General features: G+C 46.6%; 1 protein-coding gene across 1 annotated transcript in view; it reads right to left on the bottom strand.

The window, feature by feature from the left end:
- smog (G-protein coupled receptor 158 smog) overlaps positions 1-22,920 on the bottom strand; it is a 257,299-nt gene that overhangs the window by 45,275 nt on the left and 189,104 nt on the right. Inside the window, exons 4-5 of the mRNA XM_075692103.1 lie at positions 15,666-16,022; positions 12,177-12,245 (exon numbers count right to left, since the gene is read on the bottom strand). Coding sequence (XP_075548218.1) covers positions 12,177-12,245; positions 15,666-16,022 — 426 coding nt within the window. The remainder of the gene's footprint in view (positions 1-12,176; positions 12,246-15,665; positions 16,023-22,920) is intronic.

Here is a 22,920-nt window from a genome sequence, read left to right as displayed (position 1 = left end):
GCATGTGGAGCAACATTTCGTCCATCTTTCTTCCTTCTCTCACTACGGTCTCCTAGTTTGCCAGTGTTTTCGGCTGATGACACCGCGCCCTACGCCATGCGTTATAGAGAAAGGCGATATAACCCTTCCACGCCTCGCGTCGCTCTGTGCTAAGATAAACAAAGAAGCGGAGTGGGTTTCGGCAAAGACCATTCTTCATTCGGCGTCGAGTCTAGAATCGAAACCAGCTCTGACGTCTAAGCAGCGCACGTTCAGCAGCCCTCGACTCGAAACAGCGAATTCAGATCTCTACCCTTGCACCCGTGCTAGCTGCGCAGGCGAGGCTTAAGTGTCGGGCCTGCTTCGTTTCCAACTTTCCTTCCCAAAGGAACACTGCGGTTTTTGTTTCTCCAGCCATCCTTTTTCTTTTGTTTCATCGTATTCTCCCTTCGCATATTTTTGTTTCCTCGCCTCGAGCGCGTCGCCGGATTTTCACCGACGTGCAGCGGCGCGACACTCCAACTAAACACGCGAACCAATCAATACACAGAGAGCGAACGCGCACGCATTCCGGAGCATGAGACGCAGCTTCCTTGAAAAACAGCCGCGGATTTGGGACCTGCAGCCTCCCTTTATCCAGACTTCTTGGCGCCCGATCCCTTAATTATATGCAGTGCACTGGGAGCAGGGTATCTGGCCGAATGATGTCGCACGAACCAGCGCAACCTTAGGGGCACTCCTATCACTGCACTGTCTAGTATCCTCTATCTAACTTTGATGACATCCTTTTCACGTATTCCTCTTTCCTCTGTCTGCTTTTCGCCGCAAGAGAAGATATACAATTTTACGTGACATGGTGGCTGGATGTCTCTGCCGCCAACGCTGGTGGCGTTGAGAGCTAGCTGGCAGGCGCCAAGCTAGAGGGCAGCGATGTATGCTCACGTGTTTGCCACAGTATGCGAAGGGCACGTGTTTTGATTCGGTGACATAAACGATGGAAAGGACGCATACGCAATATGCCTTTGATATTGAACTGTATGTATGCAACCTTTTATTATTGATTAGGTTAACATCTATAAACAACAGAAAAAGAGATAGAGAAGCGGGTTTGCAATTGTTTCCTGAAAGAGATACTATGCCCGCCCGCTTGGCTACACATTCGCCTGGGTGCGCGCGCTGTTGGTGGCTGCGACTAAGCAGTGATATGTCGTCTAATTTGCATAAGCTGTCATATCAGTGAAATCAAAGCTATGCGTTGAAGCCGCCAGAGAATCAGCCGCCCTGCTGATTGCGATACCGATGTGTGATAGTGTCCACTCGAACATCAGTGTTGTTCCCTCAGGCATTGTGACTCGATGGGCCATCTTGAAAAATCACGTAGAAAACGTGAGTCAGCTTTGGAGCGATACCGAAGCACGCGAGCACTTTGACGTTCGCTTCAACCCCCCCCCCCCCCCCTCCCCATGTCTGGGACCTATACGTGCGTTATCGAGCAAACTCTGCGTTCGGCTTTGGCATCGGTGCATGCAAGTGGCTGGGCGCAGTGTAGCGTCTCCAGCGGGGCTTAGATAAGACAGCTGATGTGCAGCGCGCGCGTTTTTTAAAATGCCATTGGGTTATGCGCTTTTCTTTCGTTATAGCCCCGGACGCTCTTGCATGAGCTCCGTAGCACCGCCCTCTTGCTTGAGTTGTTTGTTTGAGAGCTTATCGCGCGACACGATGGCCGTCGTCGTGCCGTCTTCTTCCGGCGTGCGGACACGTTTGTAGTCGCCGCCTATGTGCACAGCGAGCGGCTTTATATATCATTGGAGATTCGAGGAGACAGAACGGCGGGGGGGGGGGGGGGCGATATGGGCGGGCGCTTTTCAATATAAAATTGATAGTTTTAAACGAAATAACGGCAATAAGAGTGAAACATACATTCTTAGTTTCGCAGCTATCTCTTGTATTCATTGTATAGGTTCTTTATTTGCATCGGAGGTTCAGTGTTCTATCTTTTTTTTTTTTCCGTTCTTGTCTGAAGCACGACTTAGAGGAGAAGCATGGTAGAGCCGTCCGCGTGCCTTAAGACCGCGTTCTGGAGGAACGCCGCAGTGCATTCGCTCGAAATCAGCTAATGGACGGCTTCGATCGAGTCCACATTTACAGTAAAAGGAAATGGTCCCCGCATTAGTGGAAGCGCCGCTTGTGTTCGTTCCTTTTGTTTTGCTTCCTTGCCTGTGCCCGAGGCAACTTCCTCGTGCACAAACAAGGGGAACAAATTCTGTACCCGTTCGCTCGTAACAAAGATCGTGACTGCTGCAATTACATGACATCTTAAGCTCTTTGTTTGACATGAGCATGTCAGTGCAACCTTGGGTTTCGCTTCTTATATCTGAAACGCGCAAATGAAGACAAAGTTGAACTTGTTTTAAAACGCAAATGTGGAACGCACAATTTTGTTGCACATGAAATACCAAACATCTAATGTGGCAGATGCTCGTAGCAGCGATTGGTGTCGTTAGTTAACAAGGAAATATTCTTAACTGAGCGTCACGGATGGGAACAGTCTAACATAAAGCGATGGCATCAAGGCTCTGCTATTGGAAATTATTGAGATCGAGTCTAGGGAACCAAACATGGAGATGCAGCATACATTCGAGTGTATGCACTTTCATCCAGCATATTTTTTATGTATTTAACTCTAATTAAAATTATAAAACCAGGCGGAAAATAGAAGAAGTTGGAGTTAAAATTAGAAAAAGATGTCAAGTCATGCAAATGCACTGAATTTCAGCTAAATTTGATTAAAAAAAGAAAGTGGTTCAGTTGGAAGGAGAAACTGTCCTTTCAGACAAAATAGAAATATGAAAGAAAAAATGAGTCATCGGCATTCGTTGAGGGTAACGCTGGTTTTAACCAGGAGTGTTTGGCGTAATCACAAATAGGAAATAGAAGACTCGACATAGTTGAACGCCAGGAATCACAGATAACTTCAGTGCACTGAAGATATCGAGAGATAATTGCATAATTATGAAAGGACACTCTCGTATAGGTGCGAACATTATCCTATGCTAATATCCGAATGGTTTGTGAAAGGGCGACATTGTGGTAATTAGCTTAACGGTGAGAAATGACGAGTGGTGTCTGCATTTGTTCGTGAGACATTGCGCAGATTCTCACAGGAGTCAAACAAACGCAACAGCCATAGTAAATATTGGAAGAACAGAAGAAGTGGGACAACGACGTCATTCCATATTTTCATCCTCCTTGCGCGAGCAGCGAATCTCCTGCCTGCCTCCGCGCTGCTTGCGAACGCGAGGAAGCTTACGTAAATCTCGCGCACTCAACATATTCACCCACGCTCTTTCCATACTCTCGACGACGAAAGCTAAGACGTCTTCACTGCAGTGCAGCGGAGTTTAAGACAAAGCCAGGCCAACCGTTATCCTCTCACGCTTGCCACCCGCGCCATGCAGCAAGCGCCGCTCTTTTCCCGCGGCTCATTGCACGACTGCGCCAATGACGGCGAGAAGGACAGAACAAAACTAAGGCCTTGCAGACGCCGCCTGGAGACCGCGATCGCGCTGGCGCGCTTCGTTTAACAAGCTGCGTCAGCCAGCTGAGCCCCTAAAGGAGCTATGCGCGGATACATTTCTATGCGCGAGAACTTTTCACCGTGCGTCTCTGCTACGTACTGAGGGGACTCGCACGCGCGCATACGAAGACCCCTCATTTCTCGAGTCGTCCTTAGCGGTCACGCACGCACGCACACAGGCACGCACGCACACAAAATAAATAATGGCTGGCTATGCAAGAGGACACGTTGTTACGTTCCTATCAAATTCTTTGACGATAGATTTGACCAGCTTCTGTAGGAATCATCTCGATGATTACGGAGAATGCAAATAGGCTTAACAACATGCGCACATGCACATGCACGCACGCACGCACGCACGCACGCACGCACGCACGCACGCACGCACGCACGCACGCACGCACGCACGCACGCACATATCCAGGGATGACGTTGAAATTACGACATAACTGGTTTTATTTATTGGTAGAACAAGCAAGTCGCTACTTGGTGTTCTGGGTATCACTTTCTATACACAAGAAAAGGATTAATGCGTGGGCGGAAAACTGAACATTGTCAAGCGTTTTTTTCTGATAAATTTTAAAACTGTGCGGCGACGTGATCTTCATGCTTAATTTGCCATCTATGAAGGTTATATATATATATATATATATATATATATATATATATATATGTGATAGTCGCAGGGTTAGCTCCAGTAGTACAATTGTAGATAAACTCAGAAAGTGGATGGGAAAACAGCGGTGCGATAGCTCAATTATCAAGAGCATGGCATGCGTAATGCGAATATATATATATATATATATATATATATATATATATATATATATATATATTCTTCCGCTCTTAGCTCGGCGTGTTCTCAGCCTACGCGATATTAATGCAATTGCGTTAAGGGCTCCGTATGGCAGGAAATCCAGCGTCGGACGTCCCTTCCATAAAACAAATTTCGGCCCAAATTGCGAATCACGCATACCCAACCACTTCTATACCACCAAAGTTGCTCATAACTCGTCTTTTATTCTTTACAAAGTTATTCCTCGGAATTTTGAGAATGGCAGCCCACAATCAAATGTAGTGAAAAAAAAAATTAGCAGATCCGTCCGAAAGGCGAAGCACCGATTGCGATAGCGAATTAGTAGATAGCTGTGGGAAGCAAGTGTAGTAGTCTTATCGGTCGTATAAACTTGTAAACTTTCGTTTGCCAACTAAATTAACAATGATTGAATTTGTAAGCCTGACTCAACGAGGACGTAGAAAGAAACAGACACACAGAGACAGCGCTGTCTTTGTGTGTCTGCTTCTTTCTACGTCCTTGTTCAGTCGCACTTACACATTCTATCATGGATTCTACCCGCCGTGGTTGCTCAGTGGCTATGGTGTTGGGCTGCTGAGCACGAGGTCGCGGGATCGAATCCCGGCCACGGCGGCCGCATTTCGATGGGGGTGAAATGCGAAAACACCCGTGTGCTTGGATTTAGGTGCACGTTAAAGAGCCCCAGGTGGTCGAAATTTCCGCAGTCCTCCACTACCGCGTGCCTCATAATCAGAAAGTGGTTTTGGCATGTAAAACCCCATAATTTAATTTATCATGGATTCAAACCAACTAGCCCGGCGAACGTGTTTTAACTAAATCAAGCAGCGCGGTGTCACGCGCGCACAGGCAAACATAAGTACATCTTGCTCGATGAGCGCGGAAACTGTCTGTGAAAATGCTGGAATTAGAAATCGCGGCAGAAGCCGCGAGCCAATTGATCTCCGTGCATCTGTCACTTCAACGCGAACGAAACGTCGATAGCGCAGCGAATATGAAGCTGCCGGCAATACGCGCAACCTGCAAACATTGCAGATCGCTTTGAAGATGCCCGCGCGGGTGCACACTTTGGCCACGTCGCAGATTGCTTTCAAGATACACGAGCGCCGGCAACGCTTCTCTACGGCGTCCGCCGAAGGTGTCTACTACGGCGTCCGCGATTCGCATGGCCAACGTCGTAGTTGATGTAGCGGTTGCTTCCACTCTGTACGGAGAATCTCTAGGCACCCTAGCAGCCGCCGGAGAAGAATGCCCTTCCTCCCTCGCCTCCTCCACCCTCCTCGAGGGCCACAGGAGAGGGCACGCATCCGGACCGCGTTTCTCGCTCGCGAACGCGAGATTGAAACGCGTTTGCCGGCCCAAGCTCACACGCTTTCACTCATACGGAACCTCACGGCGACGCCGACGACGACGGCAGTGCGCCTGGAGTGTCCATATAGTTGATATCGTATTTGAAAAACAAACACTCACATGAGTATCGTTTACGTTAGGTCTTCTCAGACTGAAATAATAGAAGTGCCAAACAATAACATGAGATCTACCCACGCAAGACCACCAAAAAGCTTGCCTTCGTGCATAGCTTTCGCCGCCAGCGTTTCCTGGTAAACGTTATGTTACATATACTGAAGTTGACGGGAAACATGAAAAGCAGTCAGGGGTATTTGAATGCTGTATCGTCCAGTCTTAAAGGCGAAGCTTAAGCGTCCTCCAAATTTTTGAAGGCATGGCCAGCACAAGCAACATTCGCTATCGGGATGACTCCCAAAAGGCGGCACAAGGCGGGAATTACAGGGAGGAAATGTTCTGTTCCCTAAGGAGCTTTAGCTCGGGCCCAACTCCGACTCGGCCTATTCAAATAGATGCGAAACGCAAAAACGATTTTCTGAGATAGCCCCTAGACCAATTTTAATGAAATTTGTTGCATTTGAGAGAGAAAGTTAAATTCTAGTGACTGTTGGCAGCGGAATTTCGATTTAGGTTCTGAATTTTGTTAAAGAGATCTTCAAATATTTGAATGTTTGAGAAAAGATAGAAGCACGAAGTTTACAAATTCATAGCTCTGCATCAAGAACAGATATTGCGGTTCTGTAAACTGGATCCATTAGATCATTCAAAGCGGACAAATTGGATATGTCATTGTACATCTTACGTGAATTTGTTACGTTGGTAACAAGGACTCTGCAAAATCTGTATTTCCATATTACTACATTTTTTATATTCATGTGTAACATATCAAGTTTGTCCGCTGTAGATGTACTATAAGATGCAATTCACAGAATTGTATTATCATTGTTTGTTGTTGAGTTAGAGAGTTGTAAACTTCATAGTTTCGTTTGTTGAAAATTTTTGATTTTTGCCAATTTTTAATGGAAAATTGACGACCTAACTCAAAAACTGGAAACAAGCAGTAACTAGATTTTAAGGTTTTCTTTTAAACGCAACAAAGCTTGTCAAATCTGGTGCAATGGTTGCCGAGAAAAATGAATTTTCCTTTTGCATGTATTTAGATAGGAGCACCCGAGCTAAAGCTTCCTCTTAACAAAATATAGAATTGGCATGTCGCCAGACACCATACCTAGACTATACCGTGAGGCATTAGAGTGATCTCGGGCGATGCCAACGGAACACCATGCATGCGTTTTTGTTTGCACTAAATAATCTTGGTCACTTCTCTGAAGAAGGCTGATCGTGAACCGCAGAACCAGCGTTATCCGTCAGGCACAATAAATAAGTGACGTTGGAACGAAGGACATACCGGGTGCAGGAATAGGGGGCGAACGATTGTGTACCCTCTGATTATCGATCGTCTTTATCGGCATTTCTCCAACATCCTGTTAAGGAGCTCCTGTGTGCGCTGTCAGCCCTCGTCCCAAATGAGACGCGTGCGCGGCACTCGTGGTGAGTTTTATGTGTGTTTTTGCGATTCGTTGTTGATGTCGCAGCGTAGTAGAATAAATGCGCGCGCTTGTTCACACAGCCTCTTGTGCATCGAACGGTTGAGGTAAGGGCGCTAGCGACGTAAGAATAAATCAAAGAAAGGTCAGGCTAAAGGCGTCTGTGCGGACATGCGGAATCTTATTGCGGAAAGAAAACGGCATGTGGCACGGACCGCTCAGAGCGTCGTCACGTTGAAACAGCGGGGGGAAAAATCGTTTTGTTGGACTGATAAAGTACGCTAAGCACGGGCACGACATTGTTTTCCGAGGGGCATTGGTCTTCGTGAACGCCTTCGGCTATATTCGGTGCGGTTTCTCGTGCGTCCCGACTATACCAGGTCTTGCAATTTTATCCGCGTTTCAACCAGCAGAGCATATTTACCTTGGAGACCGCCATTCTACGAGCAGATGCTCCATCGCTGTAATTTGACCCTAATTGTAACGCCGGCTTTGCCGTAGGGTGGTTTTGGAAAAAGAGATGTCGCGGAATGGCTAATTCTGAAATTGCTCCAACCTCGCCGCTCAGCTATGGGCCGTCCAGAGGGGTCAGGCCCGGCCTGCCCGACCCGACGTGGGAGCGGCCCGCAGCGGCTCCTCCCTAGTAAGGGGGTTTCGGAATCACCCCTGAGGGCCTGAATAAAGTTCACTGCTTGCCCGTCTACGTGCTAGGTGGCTACGCCGTTACTGTACTTTACGAAGTTGTTACCATAAATGACCCGATGTACAACTAACAGTGCGAACATGTGCATGGTCGGCGCTTCTTGTTCGTTCCAAGAATCACCTAAAGCCGAATTCACAAAGCTTTTGTTTCGGATTTCTTTTTTTTTTTTACGCTGGCCAGTCGCCTTCGCTAATGATATGTAAAGAATCGTGATTTTCTGACATTTTCTCTTGCACTCAATTCTAGCGTAAGACGCTTTTGTGAATACGGGCCCAGTTACGCCGCTAGTTAAACGAAAGCCCAGTGCTAAAAAAAAAAAAAGAGGAAGAAAACTACGGATGCCACGCGCTGTGAGAATCAGTTTACACGAAACTTTCACTGGTGCTTTGTGAAGAACGCTGTTTCTGCTTAGCGACTATCTGTAAGCAGAGACTGCGCGAGTCAATTGGACGCATTTTAAGTGTACTCGCCTGTCAACATACACTTGTGGCGCTTGATCATGCACATGTTACGCACGACGACGAATGAAGGATCTCAACGGCATGAGAATGAACGCATGGTTACTCAGTGACAACAGTGGCATGACGACGACGGATGGACAACGATGATGCGACTACGACGAAATGACGAGCACGGGATGGAGTGACGACGATGAGACTGAGAAATGAGATTCCGGGCACGGCTCCGACCTGAGCCGGCCTCATATCCGCGGACTGGAATGGAATGACAGATTTGAATTTACGTGAAGTCGGTCAACTTCGGCGCTCAAAAGAGTTCTAAGGTGAAGATTATTCCAGAGCCCCGTGATAATTCGTTCACTGAAGCATAGGCGTTGCTTTCGTAGGTGAAATCTAATAAATAATAATGGATCGATGAACCAAAAATCTAATAGCAATACAATAAACAACTTCTTCAGTTAATCACAGAAGCAGATATATTTCTTTGTCTCTTGCAATTGGAACAAAAAAAAATCTGTGTGATATGGAAGACGGAACCCACCACTGACACTTTCTTTGTCATGAAGCTGTGGATTGCATTCGGCGTACCGGAAGTGGCTGTCGGCTTGCCGACGGAATTCAAAGCGCGGCAAGCGGCTGTGGCCAGGACCTATAATTAGACGCGAAGCCTGGCGCGCTGGAACGTGGCCGTGCGGTCGGGCTTCGCCGCACTGCTCGCTGACTGCCTCGCGGGGAAGGAAACCCTACGGAGAACGAGGAGGAGGAGGAGGCAAAGTAGGAGCGGAGGCGTGTCGGAAGCCGTCGGTCTCCCCGCCTGCGCCGCACTGTAGCCTGGCACGACATGCGTGCGCGAGTTCGTGTAGTCACGTGATCCGCGCTCGCAGAAAAAATGCCGCCAGGGAACGGCTGCAGCAGGTGAGTGGCGTGCGCAGGGGATTCCGCGGTACGAATTGAACAGGCCGACACAGGTCGATTTCGTTGATGCAAATATGGAAGTGACGGGTTGAGCGAACTTGCCAGATGGTCACGTCTCATCGGCGTTGAGGCAGCGAATTCCGTAGGCGTAAGGTAAACTAGCGTAACAATGCGCAAAGGAATCTGACGGGCTACGAAGAAGGCGGAGAAACAGCGAGGCTAGCTGAAGGTGGAAGGAAGAAGCGAGTCCAGCGTATTCATAAATAGTCGCTTGTCCGTTTTTACAGCGAAGCTGTATATGGCTAGCCGGCTCGTCCGTACGTCTGTCGCCTGTACGCCGAGAACTCCTCCGGCGCAACTCCATGCACATGCGTGAAAAAAAGATTGAGAAACGCGTGATTAGCTGCGCCAATATCAAGCCGCGTAATATTGTAGCGCGAGGAAAAGCCACAGAAGTCCACTGGCAGCGAACGACATCTTTACGGTAGCAGGTGTTGTTGCTGCTGCTGCATGAAAACATGGCTCATATCCATGAGGAGGATTTATGTTCGACAGCTGAAAAGTAACGCCGTACAGGTCATCACCTCGTATTTTCCCACCATCGCTTCGAAAACGGACGTATGTCATGATGATTGCGAGTTTGTGTGAAACATGCGAAGAAAGTAATATTTCAGGTTTACATCGGGCGACCGCACCTATACAGGATATGCCACACAAGCAGCTCGAGCTTCCATCACCAGCCTCCCGTGCTAGCTGATTACTTTTGCGACGTGCTGATGGCCTAAATCTCGCAGGTTAACTTCTTGGATGCGCTAACGGCCGCACTTCTATGGCGGCGGAACGAGGAGCTTGTCTGTCGTTGTCCGAAAATTCCACTGTGGTGCAGCCATTTTTCGGATGGTTATCATCTGTATAATGCCAACGCCACACGCTAGCACGTCTCGTCTATTGAATGAATTCGGAAACGATTCATTTCGCGAAAGCCAGCCTCACTTCTGACGACCTCGACAGAAGAAAAAAAGAATTAAGAAGGAACACCACCGGACACGAAGTGAAGTGACACGACGTTTTGTCGATGTACGTTAACTGAGGATTTGACATATCATATTATGTGTCGGCCCTATCAGTGCCGTCTCCGCGCATGATTTCCGCTAAGGTCGAACTACTGCACCAGATTTGGTGGTCTCTGCGAGTTTTGGCAGCAAATTTACGAAAGAGCTTCATTTTTCTTTGCAATGAGTAGTGCGCAATGCAAGTTGCGCCTATCGAATCACTTTACGAGGACATACTCAGTGAGTGTTGACCCAAGACCCCACAACTGGAAGCCAATTCGTGGCTCTACCGGTCGTACTCAGTTTCTCGACATCTGTCGATCTTATATGCTGCATTCGTGTATGTATGCGCGCGTCCTTCACCAGGAAGTATGAAAAAAAAATAACAACAATCCGAGGGGCGTATAACAAGGACAGCTTGCGGCCGTATCAATTCACAATGTGTTGACGCTAGTGCACGATAAAGGCAACGTTGACTACCTTTTGATTGAAATAAGAAATAATGCAGCAGAAAAGAGCTTCACCATATGGCGCTGTCTTTTTGCCTCTAGTTGGCAGAAAATAGAGCTTCATCACATTGCACTGTCTTCTTGCATTTGGTTAGTTAGGTCAGATTTTCCTGACGCAAGGACAAACCACATGTAAAGAGAGAATTCTCCTGCTATTTCGCAACATTGCTGCGCGCACGGCTCTGAGAAACCAACAGCAAGAGAGACAGACAAAAGAAAGAAATAAAATGCGACTAGTTGCAAGACTCATAACCGAAATTCGGCACGCGCCGCGTTATGTCGTCGCCACCACCATTCTCAAATTCCTCGTCTTCTTTACGCTACCACGAACTGGAGGTTATTATACGACCGAGCTGCCTTTATTTGCGTTCCGGTGTCTTTGTGGCGCAGAAGCTTAGTGAAGGGCACATTAATCAAGTTGGGCATAAAATATGAACTGCGGAGTGTTCAGAACCTAGTACGCTAGTACGTAATGTTGCTGTATGTAAAGTTCATAAGCAAGTCTAACGTGTCAGAAGTGTTCGCGTGTCGGTCTTACGCAGCAGTCTCCAACTTGCTTCATGAACGTCTGTTATATAAGACGCCGCCAATACATTTTTATAGAAGCCCGATAAAAAAAAAGTGTGATGAAACGAAGCCAGCCTTTAGAAGGTCGGCATTAGGTGCCGCTTTGTTGGCTTGTCGCGTAGCGAACAATATAACATTTCCAGAAATGCCAACGAAGCAGTTGTCGATATGTTTTTGTTCTGCGCCGCCAAGAGAATTGTATTTCACCTATATTTTTGAGGTTAGTTTCGCATAAACAAAGTACGCTATGCAGACGTAATAGTGACTGCTTTTCTTTTAACTATATATATATGCGGCGTCTGACAGAGTAGTGGATGCCAAAATAACACTGTCAAAACTGGGGGCAAAGCTAAGAAAACTTGTGGTACTAGAAATAGCGGAGAATGTACAGCAAGCACCTTTCGTGAGGATAAGCAAGATTACACAACTAAGATTGATTTCTAGAAAAAAAATGATTAAAATGGTGTGGGACAGATCAAGTTAACGTAGATCAGAGCAACTGCAGATTACATCTATTTGTCGCATTGATCTGTGATAATACCTAACGAGACGTACTTACTTTGAAAAATGTTGATGAAGAGGATAAGAAAGCGAACGGGAAATAATTTTGTAAGAAAATTGGAGCAGCTAATTTGTTTTATTATTGCTCTCTCAACAATACGTAGTGGATTCATGCAAAATAGTCAGTGGTTAATAGTCGCTACTCACTGTTTGGTAGATAATAAGTGCTCCCAACAAAATGACCTCTAGCAGAATCCACATGGCCGATGCAAACATCTGAAACGAGACAAAATCACAGACTCATATTAGAGTACATAGGCACGTAATATCGACCCGTTCCGAGTACTTTGTAGGTATCCGCGCACAGAGGCACCTAGTTCTTGTTCACCTAGTACAAACGTTAATTATTCCCACCGTTGGCTATACAGGCGCGTAAACCCCCACAAAAGCAATGAAGTAAGGTGTATCTCCCAAGCACGCCTGTGATATACACATATTCTTTACGTGGCAAACCAGGAACCACATCAAATTAATTCGCGCAGGAAAGAAACGCAGGAAGGACACAGCCAAGAACAAGTAAACAAATTAAAGCGTAAAATGCAGATTTCTGATAGTGTTTTCTAATTTGCTCTGGTAGGATTATCGTGAAAGATACATTTGCGGAGCAATCACAGTTCTTTTGTATTCCTCGTTTACTGCTCTACCAAAACCGACTCTTATTGTTATTTGGGAAGTTGCATAATGAAGCGTGGTCGCCAGACCCGTACAACCGCGTAGAGCGCAGGACGCTGCGGTTCTGGACATACTGCGCCCCCGCGGAAGATTTGAAAAAAATCCACATAAGCACACGGAGACAAGTCGCTACGTCAGGCGGCTCGAATGATAACTGTAGAAGCGTCATTAAAAATACAGGCAACCCTTCTCCACTTCCGTCGGCGTTTTCTGTGCATCCTTTTTAAATAAAATGATTTTCATGCATAAATATTTTCACGAACAACGATACATTTGTTAATTTTTGCTTTTTTTTCCTGTTTGGATGTTGCCTCGGCTCTCTCCCTTAGTAGATCGCTTAGTTTTTCAACTTCTTGCGACTGTTGTCTCCCGTTGCCAATTTTGCACGAAAAGTGCTCTAAAATCAGAAAAATAGACCAGACGACGAGGTAACGGGTGACATTCATATTGCTTATGGGTTCTACGGTTTGATTGAAATTTTCAAATTTTTTGGAATGGCCGTGAAACGTTGACCGTTGAAAAAAAAAATATCAGTGGGGCCTTTCCAGCGGCAGCACCTTGAGATTTCGAAACAAACATCGAAATAATGAGAAAGGCGAAAAATATACTGCTATTTTTCAGCTGGGAGAATATCGATCTGTTTCATGCCCTCAGTTCAGTGGCCTTGACACGATCAGCGATCGTTTCCACTCTTGGGACGTAATAATACTGTAACAGCAGCACAGTGTTGACCGCCGAATAGCTGTCAAGTCTGAAGATTGATTTGGCGGCGCTTTAGGAATGTGGGTGAGGAGCGGTGGCGTAGGCGAGGAAGGAAGGGGGTATGCCGCTTCATTTCGGAGGGGGGGGGGCGACCCCCCCCCCTTCATTGTTTGCGTGCCTGACTATCAAGTTTTCTCTCTTCTCGCAAGACTCCCAGAGATATGCGTGCCAACTGTCCCGAAGTTTATCGTCACTTTTGCGAATTTGGGCTTGTTTTACGATTTTACGAACGTTTCGTCAAGCTTTATGAAAAATACATTCTGTTCGCGAAAATGTTTTAGAGGTGTTAAACGATTGGGCGCGCAAGATCGAAGAAAAAGATGCACACAAGAAAGAAATAGTGTTGGTATCTATGGCACACTTTTGTGACAATGCAAGCCATGAAGCAGTGAGCAAGTTTATTCAGACAACTTCGTGAAGTAGCCTAATCTGGAAAGCAGAGTCGCTGAAAAGGTCACTGTGATCTAGAAACATCCTGTTGCTTCCAAGTCTTTGCTGTTTCATGCTTGCTGTTCCTTATGCGCTGCGCCTAAACGTGAATAATTGTAAATAAAGTTATGTATTCCAGAATAGGTGTGGTGCTCAGAGAAAACAAAAATGAAAGTGCGTGCTCCTCCCGCCATAGCCACTGAGCCACTGTGAGGTGAAATAGACTACAGCCGGAGGCGTGTTGCTTTCAGTCTGTTCATCTAAGACCCACAGCAAAACCTATACAGCTAACGTTAGCCTAGCCCTTAAAATAAAATATAGCATATACGAAGACGCAACCAATGGCATTCACTCAGCAGTGACGTACCCCACCAGGAAGATCTTTTGTTCGTAATGGAGCTTTCGATAATTAGATTAAATTAACGAACTTCTCAATTAATAAATTGAGGGCGCCAATTTTGATAGAATAACAATTATTCTGTTTTAAAATACCCGATTCATTTGTGTCCAGTGCGCTATGTGTGGAGCAAATTATTTCTTTTTCGCGTTGTAACGAAAACGCGCGAAATATGAAAATAGACGCATGATTACAACCGCAAATATTTTCACATTTCGCGCGTTTTCTTTATAGCGTGGAGAAAACAATTACGCGAGACATAGCGCACTGAAAACAACTGAATCGGGTGTATTAAAACGCGATTATGACCTTTCTATCAATATTCGCGCACTCAATTCAGTAATGAAAGTGTTCGTTAATTAATCTCTTTTAGTTATCGATAGTTCAATTAAAAAAAATATTCTCCCGGTGCGGTACGTCACTGCTGACAGAATACCATTGGTTGCGCCCTCGTATAATCTATATTTTATTTTTAAGAACTTTTAAGACACCCTGCATAAAAGTGATCAACTCTGACGGACATCACATGAGTGCGGTCGAAATTGTCTTCATTTCACTTTTTGCTCCTTTGTCGCTGTGGGGTGGTCTGTGTAGCAAGTCGTATGCTCTTCCTCTCGGTTAACGTCTCTGCCTTTCTTCTTTCTTTCTACTTCTCTTCCTTTTTCTCTCGCTCTTTCGCTCACGTTCACAAGGTCTGAGGCAAAACCCATCGTGTTACATGGTACAGCGCGATATAGGACGACGTGATTTTGTAGGCGTCGGAGTATCTGTGCACCGCCGTGGAGGAGCGCTTTCGACACGCGCCTGCCTCTGGCATTGAAGGACAAGGCGTCCGTGCCTGGAGAAGAGTGACAGGGCGTCCTGACGTCGCGATCGATCGCGCGCCTCCGTGACCATTAATGGACGCTTGTCGCGCCGTGATTGGCAGCGTGCTCAGAGCGAGAAAGCCACGGTGCGGCCGTCTACCGCATTGAGTACACCGACATCTCGGTATGCGCTTTCTTAATTTTTCTTCTTTGAGCTAGACGCGCAGAGCTGTGCAGGTCATATAACTATGTATTCGCAAACCTAAGACGTCGGCATTCGGCCCCAAGCGAAAGTAATGGATTGCGTAAATCGCCCTCGACAAGTGCTTATCTTTCACCACTGTATCTGGTGACCTCCTTTTGAATGAGAGGAGTTCAATGCCCCTAACTACCACGAAGATTTTTACTTCTCTAATAGCCCTCAGCTCGGCAGACGTATTTGTAAGATGTGCGGGAAGACGACGCAGTGCGCTCGTCAGTGCAGCGAATTCGGTTATTTTAGCATTTCCTAAATGCCGTTTTCTTCAACTACCAGAGACGAATGGGTGTCGGACTATAGGAGACACTCACCTTGGACTTCCTGAGCCTGAAGACTACCGCCATGAGCACGACCGTGACGCTGGTGCAGAAGCCCTGCACGCCGAGGGCCAGAGTGCGCCAGGCCATGTTGTACTGCACGAAGCAGGCATCCTCCCGCTGCTCGGCCGTGTCGGCCCGCTGGCAGGCGCCGCCGCATCGCGACGGGCACGGCAGGCAGCGGAACTCGGCCGACGCGGCGGCTTCGAGCGCCTCGCCGCTGCCCGCCGCCGCCGCGTCGCCGTTGATGCCGCCGCCGCCGTCGTCCGGCGATGCGGGAGCGTAGAAACCTTCGCGGCAGCGGCACTGGTAGCCGCCCCGCCGGAAGCCCAGGCCCGCGGAGGGCTCACACTGCGAAAGGGTAAAACGGGAACGAGGGCGTGAGAAGGCGAGAGACCTGTGCGCTGTCTGCTGCAGGACATAGAGAGAGAAGGCAAATAGGTTAACCAGTTTGCACCGCGTCTGCTACCCAACGCCAATAGAAGGGAAAGAAAAGAAAATAGATCAGATGTGATGTGCGCTCACACACAGTAGCGTTCACTGCGCATTCAGCGATGCTGATGACTATATCCGGATGAGTTGCGTTAATAAGCAGGTTACCGGGAAACAAGACGGACGGTAGACGGAACGAGACACGAAATAAAATGCGCACGCTGTTTTGTGTTTTGTTTGGTGCTGAATTCGTCTTGGTTTCCCACTAGCCTGTGCGGCGCGGCTTACTCGGACACGGTAGACCAGCTAGCTCCTGAGAAGATTTGCATAAAGAGAACCTTGCGGTGTGGTCCCTGCCTTCTCTCTTTACCTCCTACTTGCGGCGTAGTCTTGCGACGCTGGTTTTGGCCTCTGTTGTCAAAGGTGACACGGGTAGGCTCCAGCAGTCGGCCGCCTGGTCCACCACGTTATTTTTTCTGCCGTTTCTCCAGCGTTCTTTCACTGATCTGTCATGCCAGCCTATAGCAGTGTGCAATTATGCAAGCAGCGTGTCTACGTGGACAGGTGCGGCCGTAAGGTATACATAAGTGCACCAAGTTCACTACGGCGTTTATTGCACCGAGATCACTTATGAACGCGGCCGCTACGTTGCCGTGCTGCCCGTTCGCCCGTATTCTGCACAAATTGTAGATGGGCAACAGCTTTCATTTATAAGTCCCTCATTGAGCTAGTTAAGGAAATGTGTACAGCCTATGCATGATTAGTTGTACTTATTTCGCTCTCATAAGCTATAGCGCCGTCGTGATTTATTTTTTATTTGTTTATTTATTTGACCACGTTCAGGACCCATAGGGAAATGCGCCTCGTCACTCGCCCAAGGTCGCGTAGGTGAGAGCAGTCGCGTTTCTTGAGCCAAGACAGATGCCGGGCAAGAGTGGTTGCAACAAGCTGACTTGATATTAATCACCGATATAGTTTGATGCTTGCGAGGCCACACTTCGGCCGTGCTATAGATCGTGGGATCGCTACACCACTGCACAATGCATCGCGGTGTGCCGCGCTTCTTGCTTTACTTTCCTCTTTTTCGCGAAGTTTACTCCGATGACATACGCAATGATGTAAGACTCGTCAAATAAGTCGTAGCTCTTGCAGTCGAGGCCTCTTCCCGCCGCCGCTTTCGCGTTGACGAGCTGTAGTCATTGATGCCTTCGTGGTGCAAACGCGGCAGCATGCCACCGCATTACGCACATCCTGTTGCGGCGAACCAAGCTTGCGTTCGCAGTACCATGCCATGCGGTGAACACGCCGTGGGTACGTGAGAACGTCAAATCAAACTCAATGAGGCGTCAAGCAGAGCGAACGCGACCCACGAACCGCGCTTCTGCGCGCGTTGTGCGTTTGTACGCCCATCTGTCTTTCGCGATGGCGGCGGGCACCCAATGCGCGCACAGGGTTGTTGACATTATACGAGATGTCTGTTAGAAGCTGATGATGTATAAATTTTTATGGAGCAAAGGCCAGCTACGACCAAAAATGCAAGGTAAATATTTTGTTAAAGAACTTAAGAATAATGAACATTTAAAACTCTCAACACATTTTCAAACGTAAGTCGTAACCTGACTGCAGTGGGGCCTAAAAGTCTATTGGGTGTATAGGTGTACGCGTAACTGCTATAGATAGTTGTAGAGCCCAGTCTTAGACACTCGAAGTAGCAGCAACATGCACGAGGAGCTTGTGTAAGCAAGTGCATTCCGCGGAAACCGGAAATGGGGAAGCTTCCTCACTTCTTGCGCCGTTGTACTTTCGTGCTACCTTCAGGCGGACAACAATTTTGGATTTGGTGTGTATTCTGTAAAGAATATGTCGTACAGGAAGTTAGTCCAGAAACGTCGCGATTTGTCTCTCTTCCAAGCGCTCAAGTCGGCGCCTTAACACTGGCGGCGCCGATGACGTCGTGCTAACGCCATGAGCGTTATTTTTCGCTCGGCTAGATCGTATTCGTGCGAGAAATAGTCCACAACAAGCGGCCAGGCTGAGCGCAACAAATCCTGCGAATGCAGACGTAATTTTATCATCGTCGTAGGTCGTGTCGTCTTGACAGAACAGCAAGAAAATCGCAGAATGATCGTGAGTAACCCGCATCGTATACTACTACAGAGGAAAACTTTAAAGAGACACTAAAAAAAGGATAATATCAAATGTATTAGTACATTAGCCTTCTGAATTACAAGAGAAACGAAAAATGCGACTTTTGCCGTGAGAACATGTGTAATGTGCCAGAAGAGACGCAAATACAAAACAAACAAAACAAAACAAACAAACAAAAAAACGCCGCGGAGAAGCTACCTTGAAGTTTTCACACTAGCTTACCGTGACGACATGTATTTCGATGGCGCCTGCTTGGGCCTAGTTAACTTATTATCGGTAAGGATGGACTACATTGTCTTAACAAATAATAAACAATTGAACTCGGCAAGTTTCGCGAACCTTCGGCACAACGTCTCAAATAAGGAAAAAAAATGAAACAATAAAGAAACAGTTTGAAGCACACTTTGAAATTGCCAGTGCAACACGCTGACGTACCGGCGACGGAATTTCGGCGTAGAACTAACGAAAATTGAGTTTTCAAAGAGCATCTGTCTAAGCTGATTTTGTATTTCGTTTTGATGCCTCTCGAAATAGCCTTCGTCCTAATTAATCCAAAACAAAGTTCTAAAGCGTCTTTACAGCCCCTGCGTTAGTTTGAGATATTAGATCCGTCGAAACGAGTTATATATATATATATATATATATATATATATATATATATATATATATATATATATATATATATATATATATATATATATATATATACACGACCGAGCCTTTGCGAAGCATCTGCGAACGAAGGCCCGCACGTCCTGTGTTGCTGCAGTCAGCCCGTTGTCTTTCTATAATAGCTCTCTCTGTGCTGACGGCGCTTTCGCTTCTCCGCGTCCAAACAGCATGCGGGCCACGTTGCGGCTCTCCAGCGCTAATTAAATTACGCCGAAAGCAGTGCGCCTCGCGGTTTATGTACCTGTGCGCTGCCCTTGCCACTTGCGCGTAGCAGCGGTGTGGGTTGAATGCACACATTCCGCAACGCATGCACACGCGCGCGCGACCAAGCAAGCAAGCGCACACGTGTTTTCAAGTGTTTCCAGTACAAACCAAGGATTGTGGTAAAATTGTCGTTTACTGCAAGCGGGCTGCTACTATGCAGACATTCCTTGAGTGTCGTTCACTAGCATTATTTACGCTGGACCTACACTCTAAAAATGTGCTTGCACCTTTTCAAGATCTTATCCTCAAACAACTATCATCGGTATTGCTTGTGTTTCCTTTCTTGAAAAAAAATTCATGATAGTTGAGAGTAATAAATGAAAGAAATAAACATAGAAAGAGATTACGAAAGTGAATAAAAAGTCGGAAATTATGGTGGCTGTATGTATGAGAAACAGCTGGAGTGTTCAACTACCGATTTCTGAAAGTACATAGTAAACTAAGATGGTTGATGGTGACTGATTCTCAACCACTTCCCGAAACAATCAATCCCACCGATAAAATACAAGACCACAACGCTGGGGCTGTGTCGTCGTTTTCCTTTACCTGCTCTGTGAGTGAATTTTAATGCACACGCCGTGGCTTCTCAGTGGCTATGGTGTTGGGCTGCTGAGCACGAGGTCGCGGGATCGAATCCCGGCCACGGCGGCCGTATTTCGATGGGGGCGAAATGCGAAAACACCCGTGTGCTTAGATTTAGGTGCACGTTAAAGAACCCCAGGTGGTCAAAATTTCCGGAGTCCTCCACTACGGCGTGCCTCATAATCAGAAAGTGGTTTTGGCACGTAAAACCCCAAATATTATTAATTTTAATGTAAAACAAAATAAAACAAATACAACAACGCTCTGCTTCTAAAACTGACTGAATTTGTTCAGTGACGATAAAGCTCGAAGCAGGACAAAGCGGTGCGTCCTCGGCTGAAAACCGGAAAGAAAAAAAAAAGTCAGTCTTTTGAGCTAGCGTTGAGAGACTGTACTGCGTTATCATTGGCGTCTCTGTTAAATAGTAAATCTTTAGACCAAATAGAGTACGAATAGAATAGGGCCAGAACTGAATTGAATCGAATATCCAAGATTTTTCGTGTAGTTCCGCTCTCCACCCCAAAAATAATATAAAAATAAATAAAGGAAGAATTACCAACAGCCCTTTCTATATTTATTAAAACCGTTGTTCATATGAAAATATTCACAACGCGGGAAAATTGCTGTCGTAACATTGCACATTGTGAAGTTTAAGGCCTGAATGGAGCGGTCGGAACAAATATGTGTTTTGTTCACATATCCGAATTCGTTCGCAGAGTGCAAGTGATCGCGGTTTAAAAAAAAAAAACAAAAAACATATGACTCCTCGAGTGATGCGTAGCGTAAGTGCTTCACTAAGTAACTTCTCGCGTTTTACGTCTACTATGGCCGCCGGGATGAGAGAGAGAGAAACAATTTCATGTAGTCGCCTGCAGAACGACACCATGACTAAATGGCGCCGCGACGCGAGCCCTGACGTCTTCTCAGCGGGTGGTCTGTACTCAACTCCAGCGCGTGATACTCCCGCGGTCGGTCGCCCTGAGGGGCAACGTTCCGTCGGTTTCGCTCGGCCTTTGTCTTTCAAGAGCCGCCGAGACCTGCTGGACGGGCCAAGTTTCGCTTTCGTGGTCGCAGCATTCCGCCGCAGCCGCGAGTCGGGGCGGAATTGTACTTGTCGAAGCTTCGTCGGGGCACTTGGTGCAATCCCATAGGATGTGCGTGAGGGTGACCCTCTTCCGCTGGCACACGCGGCACACATCACTCACATATAATTTCGGGTATGGATGAGTGAAAATTATCACACTTTCATTCAAATTTTATGTTCGTTTGTACACACTTAACTATTCGATAAATATTCCACATATATTCATATTTACGAATACCAGCTATTTCTTTCGAAGACCGAATCGAATAGAGCAATATTGTGAAGAGCCGCGAGTTGGTTTAGTTAGGTTTATTATTAGCGACATCACAAAGGACAAGGACGGAGCGAGACGACAGGCACGGCGCTGAACTGTTAACTGGAGGTTTATTAAGAAAAGGAAAAATATATAAACATGTGTGCACAGTGCGCATCACCTAATTTGCAAGCAAAACGTCATCAGCAAGAAGTGGCATAAGAGCATCCGCCTCCCCCATTATACGTGCACTACTCAATATAAGATAAGGTAAAAGTGCGCTAGTCAATAAAAGATACTGGGGGAGGGGGATGCTTTTATGCCACTTCTTGCTGATGACGTTTTAGTTGCAAATCATGTGATGCGCACTGTGTACATGCGTTTATATATTTTTACTTTTTAAAGTAAACTTCAAATTGCCAATTCAGCGCCGTGTTTGTCTCGCTGCGTCCTTGTCCTTTGAGATGCCGCTAATCATGCGCAATATTTGATTCTTAATTCGAAACTTTCAACCATTCGCACACCCTTAAAAATATTCATTCCTTGTGCATTGGCACTGCGTCGCCGTGGAAACGCCGAGCTGCTGCCAGGAATATCTTCTTCTAGCCTGATGCGCTGCGGCGTCATGTTAATACAGAAGTACAGACCGCCACCAAAGTTTACTGGGCACAGATTTCAAGGCATATGTGAATTTCAGCTCTGTTAAGACATGACGATAATAATTTAACAGAGAACCCTTAACTGCGTCGATCGCAAAAACTACTACAGATAGAAACAACAAATCCAACGTTAAGTGACCAGGCTGTGTTAGAATGGAAAGTTTTCGAAAATCCCGCGTCCCGTAAGTTTTTGCGGCTGACTGTACATCAGATGTTGCCTTAATAGTGTGTGCAACACAGTTTTTTAGGTCTTAACACTAAAGATTTGGGCAGGGCTATTAAGATATGCGTTTAAAAGTGCCGCTAATTGAGGCACGATTGAATATAGGCAGATCTGATCCATACAGTTTTCAACTGTTTGTGGAACAGAGATTATTATCAATAGTATACGAAATTCAAGCGCTGTCATGTAAACAAAGTTCACATATGGAAGTGTCGTAGAAAGTGGATACTGGACGGCGATGTGCAAATGTTGTTGAACAAGACCAGTACGCTGATAATAGACAGATTTAGCGCCTGTTATACACGCCATTGTCGAAGTTCTGAAAACGCGCGTTTTAAAAGGTCATGCTAACCTCTCCGCTTCGGAGAACGTTTGGGTGGTAGCAACTTCCCCTCCCACTCCCTTATTCTGCGAGAGACAATAGATTTCCAGGCGAGGTTTGTTGAAGTAATTAGGATTACGGCGTTGCCTTCGCGCAGCCTTTTCCCTTTATGTCCACGAAAATGGAAAGGCTGTGCGTCGAACTTGACAGATTTGATATTTGCCAAATATGTTGAATTCTGGTGTTTGACGTGCCAAAGAAAACTTTCATTGCGAGGCACGCCGTAGTGGGGGACTCCGGAATTATTTTGACCGCAAGGCGATCTTTAACGTGCCCCCCAACGCACGGGACACGGACGTTTTTGCATTTCGCCTGCATCGAAAGCCAACTGTATTACAACAGACAATTATAGGCCGTTGTGGCCATTCCAGCGGAAAGGGTTGCAATGGAATTCAGGGTGTCGCACATCACGACAGCCCCGACAACAGAACTGGCAGCTTTTCGCGCCGCTGCGAGCTATACTACTGATCAACCAGCGCTGAAACAGGTGGTGGTTCGTTGCTCAAAAGCAGCCCTTCAGAGCCTCAAATCTTCTTTACGTCGTAGTATA

The sequence above is a fragment of the Dermacentor variabilis genome, chromosome 5 (genome assembly GCF_050947875.1).
Source record: "Dermacentor variabilis isolate Ectoservices chromosome 5, ASM5094787v1, whole genome shotgun sequence".
Taxonomy (NCBI): domain Eukaryota; kingdom Metazoa; phylum Arthropoda; class Arachnida; order Ixodida; family Ixodidae; genus Dermacentor; species Dermacentor variabilis.
Note: the sequence above shows the minus strand (reverse complement) of the source record. Positions and strands in the feature narration are given on the sequence as shown.